Raw genomic sequence first — 20,842 nt, forward strand, 5'->3', positions numbered from 1 at the left:
AATAATTACAGAAAACATTATTTTCCATTTGTTTAATAACAACTTATTTTTTTTTTCAAAATTATAGAAGTAGATAAGTGGTTATCTATTTCCAGAATTAATTAAAAAATGAATTGGAATAAACTAATTAAGAAAACATTTTCCCATTTATTTTAGTAACAACTTAATTTTTTTGGTTAAGATAAACTAGTGCGGTAAATAAAATCGAAAAAATCGAACCAAATCGATAAAAAATCGACCAAAATAATTTTAAACGGACTGAAACGAGCTCTAACCGGTTCATAATTATCTGTACCGACGACTCGGACATAGGGCTGCAAACGAGTCAAGAGCTCGACTTGATTAAGTACGTTTTAGCTCGACTCGAACTCGAGCTCGAACGAGTATATAAATTTGAGCTCAAGATCGACTCGACTATTTACCTATAGACTCGGTTCGACACAAAAAACTTGAACTAAAATTAAATTTTCATATATTTATTTAAATTTTAAGTTTTAATATTAAAATAAATAAAAACATCGAAAAAATTCCACAATATCATTTGAACAAGTATTATATAAACTCGAACTCGAACTTGGTGAAACTTAAGTCGAATTTTCGACTAAGCGCTTTAAATAATAATAAACAATTCATAACCCATGTCACGTGCAGGTGACAGTCCCTCATCCTCATTATCATCTCATCATCTCCCTCCAAAGTCCGAATCCAATTCCAGCTTCCGTTATCAGTTTATCACCACCATACATACACTCGCATTTTACTCCCACTGGGAAGAAGATGAACTCACAAGCTCGGGCCTTGCGCCCTCCAATTCAAGTATTTCCTGCCTCACCGTCTTGCCTCCGCCCGTTTCTTATCTCCGCCAACGTACGCCTTCCTAAAAGATCCAAAGTCGCCTCTCGCGCCCTTAGATTTAGCCTCCGAGTCTGCTGCAGCACCGTCCAAGGTGATATTACAGAGGAATCGGACCAACTCCAGGAGCAGAGGAAGAAAGCCTATCCATTTCACGAAATTGAACCTCGTTGGCAGAGGTTTTGGGAGGAGAATCGTACTTTCCGGACACCTGAGGATGTAGATACTTCGAAGCCCAAATTCTATGTCCTCGACATGTTTCCCTATCCTAGGTCTCCTCTTTCTCCATCCTAATTCTATCTATCCATAAGATATGCATCTTCAGTCTAGTAGTTATAAGTAATAAAATCACACTTCATTTATTTTATGAAGTGCCAATACATTTCAGTTCTTCATTCTATAGCCTTATTTTTTGGGCTGTTCTTAACTGTTTATCCTGTATCATCTTACTTCAATGTTACAGTGGAGCTGGACTACATGTTGGTCATCCTCTTGGATATACTGCCACTGATATTCTTGCAAGATACAAACGAATGCAGGGTTTTAATGTGTTGCATCCAATGGGATGGGATGCATTTGGGTTGCCTGCTGAGCAATATGCAATTGAGGTGTATTTTCACTCATGACAAACAATTGACCTATGGTTGTTCTACATTGGTTATTTTAGGTCTAACTTTTTCAACGCCTTGGCTGTCTCTTAGACAGGAACACATCCAAAACTCACAACATTGAGGAACGTTGCAAGGTTCCGCACCCAGGTCATGCACTTCCCTTTTTCCTATTTAGGTAACTTCACTGTTGTTCGGACTATTTAAGCTTGTTTTAAACAATGATACATATTTCTTTTGCTGCTTAACCTTTGTGAGTGGCATACATATACATGATGAAACTATGAGTTCATAACTATTTGTAAACATTAACTTGGATTTCTGGAACTAATTTGTTTGATCATTGCTGATTCGTATGGGATTAATTTCTGTTGGTAGAGATATATGCACACAAGGTAAACCTAGTAAATGGGATTTCTTGTGGAATTTAAAAGCTTTCTGAATGAAAAGATAAATGACTTTTTCCTCTACACTTTCACCACAATTAAAAAGGAGGGAACTGCACTGGATGGGGTTTCTTTGAGTCAGTTGAAATCTAATCCTTTTGGTTTCTTTCACTTCATGTTTCTTTCCTTGCTTGTAACTTTGTGAAGTTCACACCTTTTTATGATATAAAAGTTGACATTTTTTCAAAAAAAGAAGAAGCTGATTTTCTTATCTCTCTTCATATCCAACATTATGATTATCAACATCACTAGAGCTCATGCCTATTTATTTTATAGATGATTTTTTCCCCCATGAGTTGATAGACAAATGGAAAGTCTTTTTCCACCTAAAATAGCAAGGAAAAGTTCCTTAATCATCCACTGATTAACTCGTACTCGCGATTTACTTCAACCAGTAATAGTCAGTCTTCTATATTTGAGCAATTTAAAAAGGTTACAGAATTTCATTGTTACATTACAGTGAATATCATTTTCAGTTCGGCGTTTCTTGACAGTGTTTAATATTTTAGGTTGCAATGTTATCTGTTTTGATCACTATAAGTTAACATTTGGGTGCTTTCAGCTTAAATCATTGGGATTTTCCTACGATTGGGACCGAGAAATTTCTACTACTGATCCTGAATATTATAAGTGGACGCAGTGGATATTTTTACAGCTTTTGAAGAGAGGACTTGCTTATCAGGTGCAGTAAGATTTCCAATGGAAATGTGCTGTATTAACTTAAATTAAAAGTGGAACTGACAGTCTTCTGAATATTACAGGCTGAAGTTCCTGTCAACTGGTGTCCTGCTCTTGGTACAGTTTTAGCAAATGAAGAAGTCGTGGATGGTGTTAGTGAGCGTGGGGGTCATCCAGTCATAAGGAAGGTAATTCAGTACTGTCCTCTCAAATGAAGGGTTTTTACAGTTATAGATGTTTCTTTAATGTTTTTAGTAATTTGTTCGGTGCAGCCAATGAAGCAGTGGATGCTTAGGATTACAGCTTATGCTGACCGCTTACTTGAAGATCTTGATGATTTAGACTGGCCTGAAAGTGTAAAAGAAATGCAAAGGAACTGGATAGGAAGGTCAGAAGGTGCAGAAGTGGAGTTCCCTGTTCTAAGTTCTGATGGAGATGAAAGAGATATAAAAATAAAGATTTATACAACGAGGCCTGATACCATATTTGGAGCAACGTATACAAAATTTCACCTCTCCTGTTGTAGTTTCATGTTTCAGAAAATATTTGTCATTGTCTAAACAATGACTTTCTCTGTGAAGCTATTTAGTGTTGGCACCGGAGCATCCATTGTTGGCATCCATTACATCTGAGGCACAACGCAAACTTGTAAGTTTTTGGCCTTGTAGTATTTGTGATGCACACTTATTTTCAGAGATGTCTTGATGATGATTAATCTCTTGCATTGTTAATTTATTGCATAGGTAGAGGAGTACAAAGAGCTTGCATTGAGGAAAAGTGAGCTTGAGAGGACCGAGCTTCAAAAGGAAAAAACTGGGATATTTAGTGGCAGTTATGCAAGAAATCCAGCTAATGGAGAAGATATCCCAATTTGGATTGCTGATTATGTGTTGGGGAGGTCCGTTTTACACTATTTACAAAAGAAATAATGTTGTGCTACTCTGTAGTTAATTTATAGTTTAATTCCCATTTCTCTAAAATTCTTCGTTTCTGGAGCAGCTATGGTACAGGATCAATAATGGCTGTACCAGCCCATGATACACGAGATTATGAGTTCTCTATGAAGTATGATATTCCAATTCGGGTTGTTGTTACTCCTGATGGTGCTAATTCTGGAATACCCTATACGGGTGATGGGAAGTGTCTAAATTCATCAAGTGAAAAGACGGGGCTGAATATCAGTGGCTTGCGTACCAAAGAGGCTGTTACACAAGTTATTGAGTGGATGGAGAAAACTGGAAATGGAAATAAGAAGGTGAGTTTAGCAAGCCTGGCAGGACATATTCATGCATGGTTGTTTTCTCTGTGCTGCAGAATTGAGAATTAAATCCAGCTACCAGGGTTAATTTTGTCAGAGAGATTTGCTTTTGCAGGTCAATTTCAAATTGAGGGACTGGCTTTTTGCTCGACAACGCTATTGGGGGGAGCCCATTCCTGTAATTTTCCTGGATGACAAAGCTGAGTGTGTTCCACTTCCAGAAACTGAGCTTCCACTCACTCTTCCTGAATTAGATGATTTTACTCCTACAGGAACTGGAGAACCACCACTTTCAAAATCAGTTTCTTGGGTGTGTTAGAAGTTTATAACTAATTTGGTCCTTTTAAACAATATAATCTGTTGATTTTTCTACAAGAATTGTGCCATTTTCATTAAGTTATCTATCTTGGTATTTTGATGTTTCAGGTAGAAACTATTGATCCATCTTCAGGAAGGCCTGCCAAACGTGAAACTAACACTATGCCACAATGGGCTGGATCTTGCTGGTAATGATGTCATTTGTTTTGGTTAAGGAATGATAATATTGTGAAAGAATACTTTGAAGGTTTTTTCAGTATCTTATTATTCACGATTACAACAGCTAAAAGTCCTCACCCAGAAAACAAGGAATAAAAGATGTCAATTGTCCCTGATTGTTCCTTTACGCATATTGGCTTTCCAGAAACAAAGCATCTAGCAGGTCATGACTGTAGGGGGTCATGCTAGCTTTCAACATTCAATAAAAAAAGAAACAAAGCTTCTAGCAATGCCTAGGCATATTTAAAATTAGTTTGTTCTTGAATTTAGAGCTGAGATAGATCAGATATGTATGTCCACTATAATTTTTTTTGTCAGGGATGGTGCTACTGCAGTTAATATACATGACCTTTTTATTTTATTCTTTTAAGTATTCAAAGTAGATCGTGTTCAACGGAAAACCTTGAAGTACTGTTCAAACTCTTATGCAGGTATTATCTAAGATTCATGGATCCCAGAAATACCAAAGAACTGGTTGATAAGAAAAAAGAAATGTAAGGATATTTCCTGTCTTCTATACCTTGATTTGGCTCTGAAATATGATTGCATTATATCTATGTCATTTCATATGTAGGTACTGGGGTCCTGTTGATGTGTATGTTGGTGGTGCTGAACATGCTGTTCTTCACTTGCTTTATTCCAGATTTTGGCACAAGGTTTGCAGTCCTATGTACCTTTTCCATAAGCTGTTCATTAGTTCCAGTTTATCTGTGGAAAATGGTGATTATCATAATTGCTCAAAGATTAGTCTTGTATTATTAGAACAAATCCAAGTTATTATAATCGATACTCTCCACCTTGAAACTTCACACACATTGATGAACATCTCTTTTGAGGTGGGACTATTGTTATCTAGAATCAAAATATGGCAAAGATCTCTCCTATGTGGTATTCTGGTTTAATAAATAGCAAAGAAATCCCCTCCGTTAATGATTGACTAACATGAATTACTCTAAAATATAATTATCTCTTATTTGGACATTCTTTTCATGCTATTTGGTGAACTTTCATTCAAATGCTCTCTAGGTCATTATCGTCTTGTTTATAATATACTCTAATGTAAGAACATAAATTTATCCTACACTTATGTGATTTTGTGATTTGATGGTCAGGATTTAGTTTTAACAGCATATTTCTGTACCTCAACGGATTTGACGTCTAATTGCTTGTCTTATTTTTGTAATTACATATAATGTTTGGCTTGTTGTTTTTCTTAAACAACCATTATTGAATGTACCTTTGTTAAAAAAAAGAACATAAATTTATCTAATATATGGATTCTTTTTCCCATTTCTTATATGTCTGAACTAGTAGCTTTAGAATCCTAGCAAAAAAAACTAGCATTAGAAAGAATATCGGTAAAAGTAACATTAGTAATGAAAAAACCCAAGGATGAGGAGATCTTTAAAAGAACTGTCAAAAGCGATAATGTTTTAGTAATCCAATTCATCATAGAGAAATTTAGCAGGCCGAATCTCCAAATGATAATTATATTTTGTGATATTTTTAGTTGTTGTTGAAGCTAGAGAATGGAAGACAGGAATTAACAAAATGAAGAAGATTATTTATATTATTTGATAAGATTAAAATGTTTAAAAGATATTAAAGGTAGCTACTTGCACAGTTGTCACAAATTGTGGATAGTTGAACTATATATATAGTTTTTCAATTAACAATGTACTTAAAAGAATAACAAAGGGCCATTCTTTGGCTCAATGTAAAAGAAGTATGAATTATTACTTCAGAAATGAAAATTTAGTATTTGTTACGTTACGAGTTATAACGTTAAGTGTATTAACTGTTCTAAGGAGAGTTTCTTAAAATGTGTTATACCTCATGGGAGGTCTTTGCCAGTTACCCATAAATTAAATTAACCTAAAGTATTAAATGAAGTTAGTTCATGAAGACTAATAAGCTTCTAGAGCGCAAGATTTGATGTCTGTAAGATCATAAGTTCGAGTCTTCATACTCAGATTATTTTTTTTAAAAAGTTAGTTTCATGATCTTAACATCATACAAACTTAATTTGTTATGACTGACTTTGAGGTTCTTAACAGGTTCTTTATGATATGGGTGTTGTATCAACCACAGAACCCTTTAAGTGTGTCATTAACCAGGGACTTATCCTGGGAGAAGTAAGCAATCTCATAAAGTCCTATGTTCAATCTTTCCCTTGCTATATCTCAACTACTTGTGTTGGCAGGTTCAGTATATGGCATACAGAGATGTAGAGGGCAATCTTGTATCTGCAGACTCTATTGATAAATTTGGAGAATATCAGCAAGAGAACATACCTGAGGAAAATGTGTGTTCTTTGGATGGAACATTATTTGCATCCAATGCATACTATGAATATATTCTTACTCTCTTCATTTGGTACCGTTTCTCTTTTCTCCAGGTCATGAAATCTGGTGATGCTTTTGTATTAAAAGACAATCCAGGCATTCGCATAATTGCCCGTGCTCTTAAGATGAGTAAAAGTAAAGGAAATGTTGTCAACCCTGATGACATTGTTTTCAAATATGGTGCAGATTCCCTTCGTTTGTATGAAATGTTCATGGGCCCACTCAGGTAGCATTGCCTTCAGTTTTTGATTTCTTACTTTAAGTCCTTTATTCTTACAGCCTATTTGGATTTTTTTGGTTCTGAATCTGGATCGAGATGAGAAGCCACCGATAAATTGTTTGGAAACATTTTTTTCTATTATGAACGTGAATCTAGGAGATCACGATTGGAAACAGAAGTCAGTCAGATACGAATTTGAAAATTTATCGACGGTTTCTCATCTAGATCTGGATTCAGATCCAGATCCAGAAAGTGTTTGCACTCTTAAAACACAAACCATTGTAAAGAAGACATTAGTCCTGGAATTTAAATTTTGATGTTTATTCCTTTCATACATTACTCTATGCTCGCAATTCTAGAGACTCGAAATCGTGGAGTACTGGTGGTATTGAAGGTGTACATCGGTTTCTTGCAAGAGCTTGGAGGCTGATAGTAGGTTCACATTTAGCTGATGGCACTTTTGGAGATGGAACAGTTGTAACTAATGATGAACCTTCTGCGGAACAGCTTCGCCATCTTCATAAATGCATCCATAAGGTAAGCTTTCTTATTTTACTTTCCGTTTCACCAATCATTCAGGAGATTTCAAACTAATTGTATTGTTTGTGTGTGGCATTTATAGGTTTCAGAGGAGATTGAGGGGACTCGGTTCAACACTGGAATCTCAGCAATGATGGAGTTCATTAATGTTGCTTATAAGGTTTCTCCTGTCTCTAACCCTTCTTTTCTTCCACAAGGAATCAAAATAGAATTACAAATATTTTAGTTATTTGAATGATTTAATTTACGATTTTGTCTCCATCTCTCTCCAGTGGCAGAAACTTCCCAGAAAAGTAATCGAAGCATTTGTCTTGCTGCTTTCTCCCTATGCTCCTCACGTCGCAGAAGAGCTTTGGTTTCGCTTAGGGAATGATTCTTCCTTGGCATATATTCCTTTTCCTCGGGTACGCATTTTCTATCTTTCTTTTTTTAATGGGAATATCCTCCTTAAAATTGTGTGATTGTGAAAGATGTATCTTTTTGTATACAAAAAAAGAGTTCAAAATGTGCTTACTAATTACTATCCTCCATTTATTTCTGCAGGCTGATCCTTATTATTTGAAAGAATCCACAATTGTCTTGCCAATACAAATAAATGGGAAGACTAGGGGTACCATTCTGGTTGAAGAAGGATGTACAGAAGATGATGTTTTTAAACTGGCTTCTCTTGATCCCAAACTTTCCAAGTATTTAGATGGAAAACCCATCAAAAAGAGGATTTATGTCCCCGAGAAAATACTCAACATCATATTGCTAGCACAAACTGCCAAGACTGCTCCCCGATAACATGAAGAAATATATGCCACAAACGGAATATGGAGTCCAAGTTTCCGACACACAATGCATTCGTTATTTATCATCCTTGGTAAGTGCAGGCCATCGTTTTGATTATTGAATGAAATTATTTGTTCATCTCAATTCTTACTGTTCTGTATCAGTTTCATGTTCTTTGTTTAGGGTTTCTTTCTACCTTGGAAGACGGTAAATGATGGCGAAGATATTTATGGTGACTCATTATTTGTAAGTACTAGTTGTTGTGTTATAATTTTGGAGAGGTATCTTAGAATAAAAAAGTGAAATGAGAATAATGTATTATATCTTATAAACACATATTTGAAAATCACGATCATGTGTTGCTTTATTAACAATTTGGTTTTAGAAGAGGGATTGTGTTTCCATCCTCTTTGAAGAACCCTTAGCTCCCAAATAGATGTAAGGTTTCCTAAATATGCATGTACAAAGGCGGTTCAACTATATATAGCCGGCTAATCTGACTCCGGTCTGAGACAGTTTTATTTAACCACACAATGGGCCTAGTAGAATCCATGTCATGAGTTGAAAGGCCCAAAAAGTATAATAATAAAATTGAGTAGATTGAGAGGCATAGTAAAATTGCTAAGGAAAATAGATTACAAATAATTACTCATTGCCCAAACCCACCAATTATAACATCACACTTAGCTCTCATTTGATGAAAGAGTTTTTGGGATAAATTCAATTTTTATCCCAAAATTCAAACATTTTATCGACCATTAAATTAAATAATTTTATCATTTAAATACCATAACTATTCTCTAATTTTATCCTCTCTCTAAATCATCATTCTCTCAACTACACTATATCTTCTAAAATTAAAAAGGTAAATTAATCTTCAAATTTTTTAAAAATCAGTTTTTACTAAACAAGGATTTTTAAGATAAAATTTAAGTAAAACTAAAAAAATCCGCCCTTATAGATGTTTGATATTTATTTTTTTGGGTTTTTTTTATCAGGGTTTTTCTAAAAAGACCCTGTTTGATATATTATAAAAATAACTATTTTTGAGTGTTTAATGATGAAAATACTATTATTTTTTCTCTTCCTACATTTTGATTATGAAGGAAGTGAGGTTGAGTATATAAAAATAGGACAAGGGATTAAGTATATAATTCGCAAACACACTTAACCAGACGCAGAATTTGTCGTCTGATGGGTTCGAACTCAGTAACTTAATATTAGTATCGACCTCTTATTCGGATTTAATTATTGAGAGATGGTGATTTTTTATTTTTTTTTAAATTTAATAGTATTAATATATAATAATATAATAATAATAATTTAAAATATAAATTATTTTTTATTTTTGTTAATAAATTGAGTTATATAATATAAAAAAGAAGGTGATACGATATTCTTTGTTTTGGTATTTAAGGGGATGCTTGGTACGTGGTTTTTGTACTCAGGAATGGGAAAGAGAATAAAATGAAGTGTTTGGTTGATGGGTTTCATTCCAGAACATTGATTTGATTCCCGGATACTCGGTAATCATCCATTCTTTTCTAAATTCGGAGGAATGAATCACATTCCCTTGTAATGCATTTTCTCTCCCATAATATCCACTCTCACATGTTCTCTCTCATAATTATAATTATAATATTATATTTTTTTTCTTTTATAATTATATTAGACGTTCTTTTATAATTAAAATAATAATTTATTTAATTTATTTATTGAAATAAATTATTTCAATTATTTAAATAATATTGAGAAATTATTTAAAATAAAATAAAATAAATATTTTAAAATAATTATAATAATTAATAATAATAAAATTGTTTTTATATAATTAATTTATATATTATATATTAATAATAAAATTATAATAAATTAATTAAAATATAAAAACTTAAAAATAAAATAACAATTTTATATAAAATAAATATTGAAAAAATATTAGAAAAGTTAGATATAAAATATTTTAATAAAATTTTTTATTAAAAATATTATAAAATGTTATAGTATATATTATTAAGTAAAATATTATATTTTATTTGATTAATTATTAATATATAATATTTTAAAATATTTATCTTTATTAATAGATAATTTTTATTTATAAATAAAAAAATTGAATCATTCAACTATTTTTTATATGTATTTAAAAAAATATATATTTTTATATATATAATTAATATAATAAAATATTAGAAGTTTATATTTTATTAAATTAAAACACACTTCAATCTTTTATATATTTTAAACAATTATAATATAAAATTAATAATATTTTGTATTTTTAATTAAATAAAATATAATAAAAAAAATAAAAATATTAATTTAATTCAATTATAAAATAATATTAATAATTTCTTTCTAAAAAATCTAAACATTATCAATGGGATGAAAATATTCGAATGCAAATATCCAAACACTATCAATGGTATTGAGAATGATTAATACTCATAACTAAACACTACACTTCTATCAATCATACACATTCCCATTCCACACATCTATCAATCCCATTTCTATTCCGATTCCCCTATTTGAACCAAGCGCCCCATAAATAACCAGAATTAAAGCAGACTGATTATACCGAATTAGTTTCAGGTGGTTAATGATTTTTGGAAAAAAGAGCCCTACGTAATGCTAACATTTTTTTTTGGTCATACGGACTGTTTAAATATTCTATTAATTTTGAAATTTATGTTTATTAAATATTAAGAAAAAACAATAGAAAATGTATATATGTAATAAGATAAATTTTAATTCCAGTTTATAATTCTAGCTACCCTATTCCAAATGGTTTGAACTTGAAAGTTCAAATAAACTTTTTTAAGTCTTTTTTTCCTATTAAAACACTATGAGTCCTAAAGTCAAAGTGGGGACTAACAAGACTATACTTCTACTATTATTATTATTATTATTATTATTATTATTATTATTATTATTATTAAACTTCAAAAGTGCCTCCATTTGCGGTGGATTTTGGTGTCAATGATGATTAGAACAATATAAATCACATTTTATTTTATTTTTTCTTAAATTCAAATTTATTCTCTTTCATTAAGGTGATGACAGTTTATTTTCATAAAAACATTTAGTGTGAATTGAATATAAAATATTTGAACTACTAATTAAGACTCTTTTTACTAGATTTGAACTATTTTAGCGATTGTTTTTATGTATTTTGCCTTATCAAATATAAATAACTAAGAAACTATTTACAGATGGCCTAAACAAAATTTGAAGCCATGAACGAGGTTCAGATGCCAAGTTTGAAAATGAAGTGGAATAATAAATAAATTATTAGTGCTTATGTAACTGTATATTTAATCAAAGTCAAACCGTATAGAACAGTGTTCATAGATAGGAAGCAAGTATTACAATTTACAACTATTTGACTGTGTTTTATTTTCTTAAAACATATATTTATATGCAACTTGCACTTGTTTAGGCACATGTCTACTATTTTATTGACTTAATTAACATATTCACATACACATGTGAATATATATTTATATTTATGAACGACCAGAGCAAGACTAATAGTACATATTTTTATTGTTATAATTGTATCTAAATGGTTAAATGCTGGCTCCGATTGTATCAAAACGTCGCTAAATGTCGATGGTGAAACTAGACTAACACGAATGAATTCGTGTAAAATGTGGAAAACAGACTAATATCATGTCAATACATAGGATGTGTTGGGAACAATTATCGATTTTTGCAATCCCTAGCTAATTACAACCCAAATGTGTTCTAAAAAAATTCTACAAGCGATCGAGATACAAGTGGACTAGCATTGCTTTTAACCACTTGTTGGGTAGGGGGAAATGTAACTTTAATCGAGCTCTCTTATAATTTGAACCCTCCAAATTTTCAGATGTATACATTTAATTTTGACTCTCCTTAATAGAAATTTTGAAATCTCAATAAAAAAAAATGACTGGTCTTATATATCATAAAATGGACATAAGTTCGTTTACAACTTTAGTTTGATAGACACATACTTTGGGTAGGAGTCTAATTAAGGATGTTTAAGGTAGTAGTCTAATTAAGGATGTATACTTAAGAGCTATTTGAATCTCGGTCTGGCAAAGAACTACTCAAAGTCTTATCAAGCCGAGCTCAAGTTGTTTAAAAAACATTAAAATTTAAACAAGCCAAACAAGAGCTTTGAAATATTCGGTTTGTCAGCTCGCGAACATGTTTGTTTATAGATTCGTCGATGAGATAACCAACATTTTCAGTTAGAGACTCATTTAAAACCTCTTTTAATATTTATTTATAAATTAATATTTAATAACCAAAAAAAGGTGAAACTCTTCTCTTGACGTAAAACTTTCTTATAAGTTGTAATTTATAAACAAGTTCTTAACGAGCTCTCTAAATGAGTTATTCGGTTCGGACCTCCACTTAGTTTCACCCAAGCTCCATTTTGATCCTAGTCATTGTCATAATAGATCACTCAGGTTCGAATCCATGAACAGATCAGGCCAAGCTCTTGATAGTACCTGAGTTAAAGTCAATGATTAGGCTAGGCTAAATTAATTTGTAAATACTCAAAGTTAAAATATTATAATTTTTATTTTTTAAAATATAAAAGAAATAAAAATAAATCTCTTACTATAACAACACATAACAACTCTTATACATATTAGATAAACCTTAGGGGTATAACATTATTGGTATAATATAAACTATACCAATTGGGTTTTAATATGGTGTTGCATAATTTATACCTCATATTTGGTATAAAATTATATTTGGTATAAAATTATATAGGTACAACACTTTTCTTATATCACTTAATTTTTAATTTATCATTATAATCTTGATTAATATTATATATAACTTATTGTTATATAATATATTAAATATATTTTATTTAGTTTTAATATTATTATTATATTTAATTGTTTTTAATATATATTTTTAAATAGTTCAATATTTTAGTTAAAAAATATTTATTTATTTTTATAATGATAATTTTATTAATTATTAATTTATATATTTACTTATATTATAAATAATAATTTTATTTTATTACAATTATTAATAATATTTAAATTAAATAAACATAATTTATCGTTTATATTATAATTAATTTTTTATATGTTAATTAAATTTATATTAATTATTAAATAATAGTACAATAATTTATAATAATAAACAATATTATTTATAATATAAATAAATATAAAATAATAATAATAATTAAAATTTTAAATTAATATTTATATAACTTATACTACATTCTTATACTATATACCAAACACAAAATTATAAACTATATATAACTTATACCATTTCTTATAATTCATACTAAACATCAATAACCTATACAATTTATACTACCCTATATTATTTATACCTCCCTATATAATTTGTATCAACGTATCAAACAATACTTAAAGATATTATTATTATTATTTATATAAATAGCCTCCGTTTGGTTGGAGATATAGCACTGTTTATACAGCATAATAATATGTATAGTACATTTAATTAGTTGTTTGGTTAAAAATTATATATCTACAGTATTTATAATCATTATAAATTATACCTCATATATGGTATAAATTAGTAACTGATAGCACTAGGTATAAGATTTATTAATTTTATTCTTCCATATTTAGCTTACATATAAATTTCCATTTATAATTATATATTCAACGTTTCTGATTTTTAATCCTATCTTTCATTCTCTTAATTGCTTATCAAGTTCTTCTTCTCCTTAACTGCAAGTCCTCTTTAGTCCTTATTAAAAAAATTTCCTTCAACCTAAACTACAAATCTTCTTTAATCCTTATAAGTTATTCTTCTCCTTCAACCTAAACTGCAAATCCTCTTTAATCCTTATCATGTTCTTCTCATTCAACCTAAGCGACAAATCCCGGTGAAAAATGAGATTTCTACTCGACAATTTAGAAAAGTCTCTGGTGATTTTGGCTTTGTATATATAGGTCAAGATTGAATGATTTCCGTTGTTTCCTTATTTAGTAAAGATGGGTGTTTTAACTTCTGGCCACACATTGTGGTCCGAAGAGAAGAAGAGAAAATCATATATAAATTATTTTAAAATATTTATACGATAATCAAATAGAATTTTTAATAGTTTAAATATAATTAATAATAAAAACTAAAATAAGATAAATATTAAATTAATAATTAAAATAGTTTATATAAATATAAGAGTAAAATAGTCTTTTATTTCTTTTCTTATTCCACCAACCAAACACAAAATTATAAAATATATACAATTTATACCTATATTGAATTTTCAACCAAACACATATAACCTATATAATTTATACATCTTAATACCCCATATAACTTATACCCCTTATAACTTGTACCAATATAATTAATACTTCCTACCAAACAAACGATGCCATAATAAATTATATATGGTAACTATATATATATATTTCCACCTAAATAGCACTATTAGATTAGTCCAAGTGTTACATGAAACCATGACATAAAATTAAACAATCAAAATTGTTGGCAAATGGGTATTAGGGTTTAAGTTTGCGGCACATGACTTGGGCACGTGCCAGACATAAAACTTGACTAAAAATAAATAAAAGTTTTCTATGCCGTCACACTTTATTAAAAAATAAATTGAAATTAAAAGTCACCTTCACTAAAAGTCACCTCTATAACTGTTCATACATGGCCATCTATTCCTAACTTTTTAGGCCAACTTTATGAAACACCCTGCAATTTTCCTCAAGGGCCTAACTTTTCTTGCTATTAGATGAACCTGGTTTCATATTTTGTGTACGAATCTAATTCTTGAATATGACTTTTCCACTTGCCAACTTGCTAGCTATTAATGCCAAACACTTAAATTTTAATTTTGACATGTATATAAATATCCACTAATTAATTCCCATCTTCTCCATTCAAAACAACCATCATTACCTTATCCTATTCCATCTCTAATCATTTGTGGATTCACCATGAACAAGTTTCTTAGATTCTTGTTCACTTTGTTTGTACTCATGTCCTTGGTTGCAACTCTTTCGAAGGCCATCGACGAAAATGAGACGACATTGTTATCTTTCGACGAGGATGATGACATCGAAACACAAAAAATCCATGATAATTTGTTGCTTGACGGTCAAGAAACCTCTCTTAGGGGTATTGGTCGGTTACTAACCCAAAGGCGTTATCATGCAACCATGAAATGTAATAAGTACCCTAAGACTTGTCATTTGAAAGGTAGCCCCGGAAAAAGTTGTTGCAAGAAGAAGTGCGTAAATTTGTTCTCAGACCGACTCAACTGTGGCATGTGCGGTAAGAAGTGCAAGTATCCCGAGATTTGTTGTAAAGGGAAGTGTGTTAACACTTTAAATGACAAGAAAAACTGCGGTGGATGCCACAAGAAGTGCAAGAAAGGACACAAGTGTGTTCACGGAATGTGCAATTACTCTTAGAATATTGTTAAACAAAGTTCATTAAGATTGATATAATCTTTTATCATTTTTTAGGCCAGTAAATGGAATACTTTTAGTTTTTTTTTTTGTTTTGATAAGCAGTTGTAAGCTTTTATGCTTCATGTTGAAATTCTTATAGATTCAGATTTTTATTCAAAATAAGTATTATATGAGACATTTTGTTGACCAATCTCAAATATCAAAATCTCAATTATTGTTTTGGTATTCATATTCCTTTGTAATATTATAGAATTATTAACATACTAATAACTTAAATTAAATTTGGGCTAGTAGGTCGAGGTCGATGATGCTCTATTAGAATATTACATCCGACCATATATCTGATTGATTAGATATGTTAAATATTATAACGGTTTAATAATATATTCGATCTAATAAACATAATAATTCATAGTTAACATGTTTGCAAGCTCATTATAATTAATATTATTATTATTAAACAAAAAAAAATACAAAAATACCAACATAATAATAATTTTAAATATTTTTTCTTATTTAATAAAAACTAAATTTAGTATATTCATAAAAAAAATCTCATTCATAATTTTGTTTAATAAATTTGGAATTCTTATTGGATTGGATTAGTAATTTGGAAAGACAATATATCAAGGACCGATTTTGAGAGTATGGGATGCTTATGCCAAAAAAAAATGTGACCCCAAAAATAAATTAAAATTTGTGGCCCCACTTGTATTAATAGGAAGATATATGAAATTAAGTATTTAAGAAAACAAAAGATAGAAAATTTAGAAGGCACCAAAATTAGATTGAGAAAAATAAAATAATTAATGAATTTAAACAGAGATAATAAAATATGGAGAAAGGATGGATTAATTAGTTAGATGCTACTTATATATGTATGAGAAAAAATCAACAAACTTCTCTTGTATATGTGTCATTTTATGAGTGGGATACATGCATACCGGCCTATATAGGTAAAATCAAAATAACCAAATTTGGAAGAGACAATGAAAGAAAAATGATCGTGGCGCATTCTGATTTACTGAAAAAATAATAAAATTTCTCTCTAGCTACTCTCTCTTCTTTTACTTTTTTTTTTTTTTTCATTTTTTCACTCAATAACATGATATCACGTCATTCCCTCTATTAATCTTTCCCTTTATCATTCCTCAATATATATGTATCACTTTTAGAGAATTAGAAAGGAAAAAAAAGCTCATTTAGGTTTATGTACTAGTACAACTAACTCACTTAGACGTATCTACTAATAAAAGGTCATTTAAACATACATATTATAAAAAATTGGCTCATTTAAATTTATATATTTATTAATTAAATATTAATATATTTTCTCTCACCTTCTTTTACATTAATTAACCAAATAACTTATTTCATTCTTAATTTTTTTTTTTTATATTAGTATTTTTTTTTTATTTAATCTTCATTTTTTTTTACCAATTTTTATTTTCTTATAATTCTTAAATTCTCATTTTAAAAAAACTTTAGTAACTTATTTATAAATTTTATGTTTTATTATAATATTTTTTAAAAAAATCTTATTTAATTTAATATAAACAAAAATAAAATTAATAATTTTTTATTTAATTTTTATTCATATCTTATAGTAATATTAAGTAACATATCATTACTTTTGGTATATCATTACTTTTGGTGTTTGATGAATGAGTTTTTATTATTATTTAAATATTAATTAATTTATTTTTGTGTTAAAGGAATTTTATTATTGAAAGTATAAATATTGTTATATTCCATCATTGAGACCAAACAATTTTAAAATAATTAATAATTAATGTTTATATAAAAAAATAAAAAAATATAAAATTAAAATAATTAATAATGAATACTCATATATATATATATATATATATATATATATATATATATATATATATATATATATATATATATATATATATATATATATATATATATATATATATATATATATATATATATATATATATATATAATAATAATAATAATAAAATTAAAATAATCAATAATAAATACTCATATAAAAATAATAAAATATTTATGAAAAAGATAAAAATAAAAGATTCTTTTATTAATGAAAAACGATGATAGTGAAAATATATTAATATTTAATTAAAAAATATATAAATTAAAAAATAAAAATTAATCATAGTTTAAAGAGACTAAATGAACTAATTTTTAATATCACATAAGTTTAAATGAACTTTTATTAGTGTATACGTCTAAATGATAGTTGCATACTTATATACATTTAAGTGATTTTTTTTTTCTTATCATATATAATTACCTAATGGATTAATATTATAACATAAAATGGGGTTAAAAATTAGATAATATAAATTGGAGGGGATTGGAAGAGGGTACTAAATAACAATAGTATACGTGACTACTTTTAGGCCATTTTGAATAAAATGGACCATAATAATTTGATTTTTAATTATTATATAAATTAACAATGTATTAGCCAATCATATATTTTTCGGTAAGGATTAGATCGAAATAAAGTTTGAGCAGTCGAGATCGATTTAAAAGCTCGACCCAAATTATTAACCCTTTTAACTAAGTCGGTATAAAAAAGAGGTAGTTGTCGGGATCAAACTAGGGTGACAAGTAGGATCCATTCTTATCCCCTCACTATAATGCATAGACCTTTATTTGCAATTTTTGTCTATTTTCTTTTTATATATGATTTTTTATAGAACTAATTAGAACAAAAGCATCTAAGAAAAAAAAACAACAAAGAAAGCAAAAAAAAAAAAAAACTAATTATTAACTTGAAACTGAATAACTCGCAACTTGTGAGTAATATAGCTGATCATGTTCTGTCTTTGTTTACCATAAAAAATTCTATGATTTCTCAAGCTAAAAAATTCATCAAATTATAATATGAATATGTAGTCATAGGGTTGTAAATGAACCTAATCAAGTCGAACAGTTTCAAATTTGAGCTCAACTTGTTTAACATATATTCGGGCTAGAGTTCGGTTCAAGCTCTGTACGAATTTCTATATTCGAGCTTAGTTCAAACTTATATATGTATATTAGAGTTCAAACCCGGCTCGTATTATTTAATTGGCTCACGAACTGTTCGAGCTCGATTTGTTTAGGCTTCATTTAGAATAGTTAAGAACTCGTTTACAACTTAGAAGAAGGCTTCACATGCTTATTTTTTTTGTTGGATTGTTAAATAAAGTATATATAAACATATAGAAATTTTGTTAGGGAATTTTAATAAGAATTACGTGTCAATAAATGAGTGGAATAAAAATTTGAAAATTATCTTTTCGGTTAGATTTTTTATTCCATATAGATTGACACATCATTTCCAACAAAAAAAAAAAAAAAAATCTCTATAAAATTATATATGTATATTATTACTTTATTAATAAATATTAATCAACGTTTTAAACAAGTTTCTAAACGAACATGTTCGCGAGCCCATAAAAGAGTCTATAAACGAACATTGATCGCGAGCTGACGAACCGAATATTTAAAAGAGAAATGATATATACAACACCATTATACAGTACCTTTATACAACACCATTATACAGTAACTTTATACAACACCTACCTGATTTAGCAAGAAAAAAATAAATATATCTTGAAAAAAATACAAGAGAGAAAAATATTTTATCTTTCTTGTCAAATCAGGTAAGTGTTGTATAAATGTGTTGTATAAGGATGTTGTATATATCATTTCTCTATTTAAAAACTCTAGCATGCTCGAACGATTTTTTACCGAGCCGAGATTCGAATAATTTAGCGATTATATTTGTTCATTTACATCCCTAGGTAGTTAATACTTCTTATTTGGTAAAAGTAATAATAAATAATTCATTTGTGTTATTATTAGATAACTCGTTATCTCCATTTACCACATGATTCATGCTTCCTAAAAGTCAATTTAAAACAATTGTGCATAATTTAATGATTGTTAAAGAAGTGTTCCACTACAAAGCACATATTTTATTCACAAATGTACATTTGTATCAACAATGGAACCTCAAACTCTTCGGTTCTTTGTCACTGAATCTGCATTGCAACCTCGACAGACCGTTACTGATTCCTTCCTTTTCAACATGTCTTGAGTCATAATTCCTCACTATATATACTCTCAATTTTGTAAAATACCTTTCAAAAAATAAAATACAAAATTGTAAATAGGTTTAAATCTTGAAGAATTGTAATATGAGTGAGGTGGTGACGGAAAGTCAAAAGAGATATTAATAATAATAATAATAGTCAAAATAAAAAAAGTGCCCCCAGTTGCGGTGGTTTATCGAGTCAAGGACGGAATATATATTAGAGGCAACATGTTTTTGTTCTTTCATACTGTCTTACAGCTCAATTTTAAAGCATCGTAGGGGCCCCCATGTAGAACCCTTTTTGAATTTTCTTTAGTATATAAATAATAGTCAAGGGGATATGTTTTATACTAAAAACAAATAGTACATATATATCTAGACCTTGTTTGATCTTGGTTTTATGGGGTCTTTTTTTAAAAAAAATATCGTTTCATTAAAAAAAAATTATTTAAATTTTTAGTTTGTTTAATTATTAAAATATCTTTTTTGTATTTAAAATTTAAATTTTATAAATATATTTTAATATTTTAATTAATAAATTTAGTAATTTCATAATTGAAAATAAATAAAATGTGATCAATGAATTTTAATACAAACATATAGAAACCCAATATCAAACTCTTATACATTAGAAATTTTATGTAATGGCTGTAAGTTGCAGTTTTAATCAAATGTTTTAAATAGAAATTCAACTTAAAATTAATAAATTTATAAATATATATATATATATATATATATATATATATATATATATATATATATATATATATATATATATATATATAGACTATCTTCAATCCACTTGTAAAATGAAATTGGATTGCCTGCCCCCACATATCATAGGCTCTCATTGACAAAAGTGTAATTATTTTTTATATTTTAAATGACTTTTTGCTTCCTCCATGTAATTTTTTTAATATTTTTTAAATATGATAAATTTATAATAATAAATAATAATTATAAAAAAATAAAAAATAAAAAAATAATTTTTAAGAATTTTGTTTAGATGTAATTTTTTTTATATAGTGTAATTTGTGTTTATTTAATTTATTTTTTAATAATAT

General features: G+C 28.6%; 2 protein-coding genes across 3 annotated transcripts; both read left to right on the plus strand.

Moving 5' to 3' along the window:
- Nucleotides 1-630: 630 nt before the first annotated feature.
- Nucleotides 631-8,629, plus strand: LOC124924675 (leucine--tRNA ligase, chloroplastic/mitochondrial). Of its 2 annotated transcripts, none has more exons than XM_047464695.1 (21): nucleotides 631-1,124; nucleotides 1,316-1,460; nucleotides 1,554-1,610; nucleotides 2,469-2,588; nucleotides 2,668-2,772; nucleotides 2,857-3,080; nucleotides 3,166-3,232; nucleotides 3,328-3,482; nucleotides 3,584-3,839; nucleotides 3,958-4,152; nucleotides 4,269-4,348; nucleotides 4,811-4,873; nucleotides 4,954-5,035; nucleotides 6,437-6,514; nucleotides 6,583-6,684; nucleotides 6,778-6,950; nucleotides 7,304-7,481; nucleotides 7,567-7,644; nucleotides 7,757-7,888; nucleotides 8,028-8,349; nucleotides 8,423-8,629. In XM_047464695.1, the coding sequence occupies exons 1-20, from the start codon at nucleotides 778-780 to the stop codon at nucleotides 8,268-8,270; spliced, it is 2,880 nt and encodes a 959-aa protein (XP_047320651.1). In that variant the 5' UTR covers nucleotides 631-777; the 3' UTR covers nucleotides 8,271-8,349; nucleotides 8,423-8,629. The 2 variants fall into 2 exon arrangements, with proteins under 2 accessions (XP_047320651.1, XP_047320698.1); XM_047464742.1 differs by having other exon boundaries at nucleotides 8,442-8,629.
- A 6,588-nt stretch (nucleotides 8,630-15,217) lies between these two features.
- LOC124926978 (stigma-specific STIG1-like protein 1) lies at nucleotides 15,218-15,694 on the plus strand. Its single transcript, XM_047467315.1, has one exon. It carries the CDS (start codon nucleotides 15,218-15,220, stop codon nucleotides 15,692-15,694), a length of 477 nt encoding a protein of 158 aa, XP_047323271.1.
- Nucleotides 15,695-20,842: the final 5,148 nt, after the last annotated feature.

This window comes from Impatiens glandulifera, chromosome 1 (genome assembly GCF_907164915.1).
Source record: "Impatiens glandulifera chromosome 1, dImpGla2.1, whole genome shotgun sequence".
NCBI classification, from domain to species: domain Eukaryota; kingdom Viridiplantae; phylum Streptophyta; class Magnoliopsida; order Ericales; family Balsaminaceae; genus Impatiens; species Impatiens glandulifera.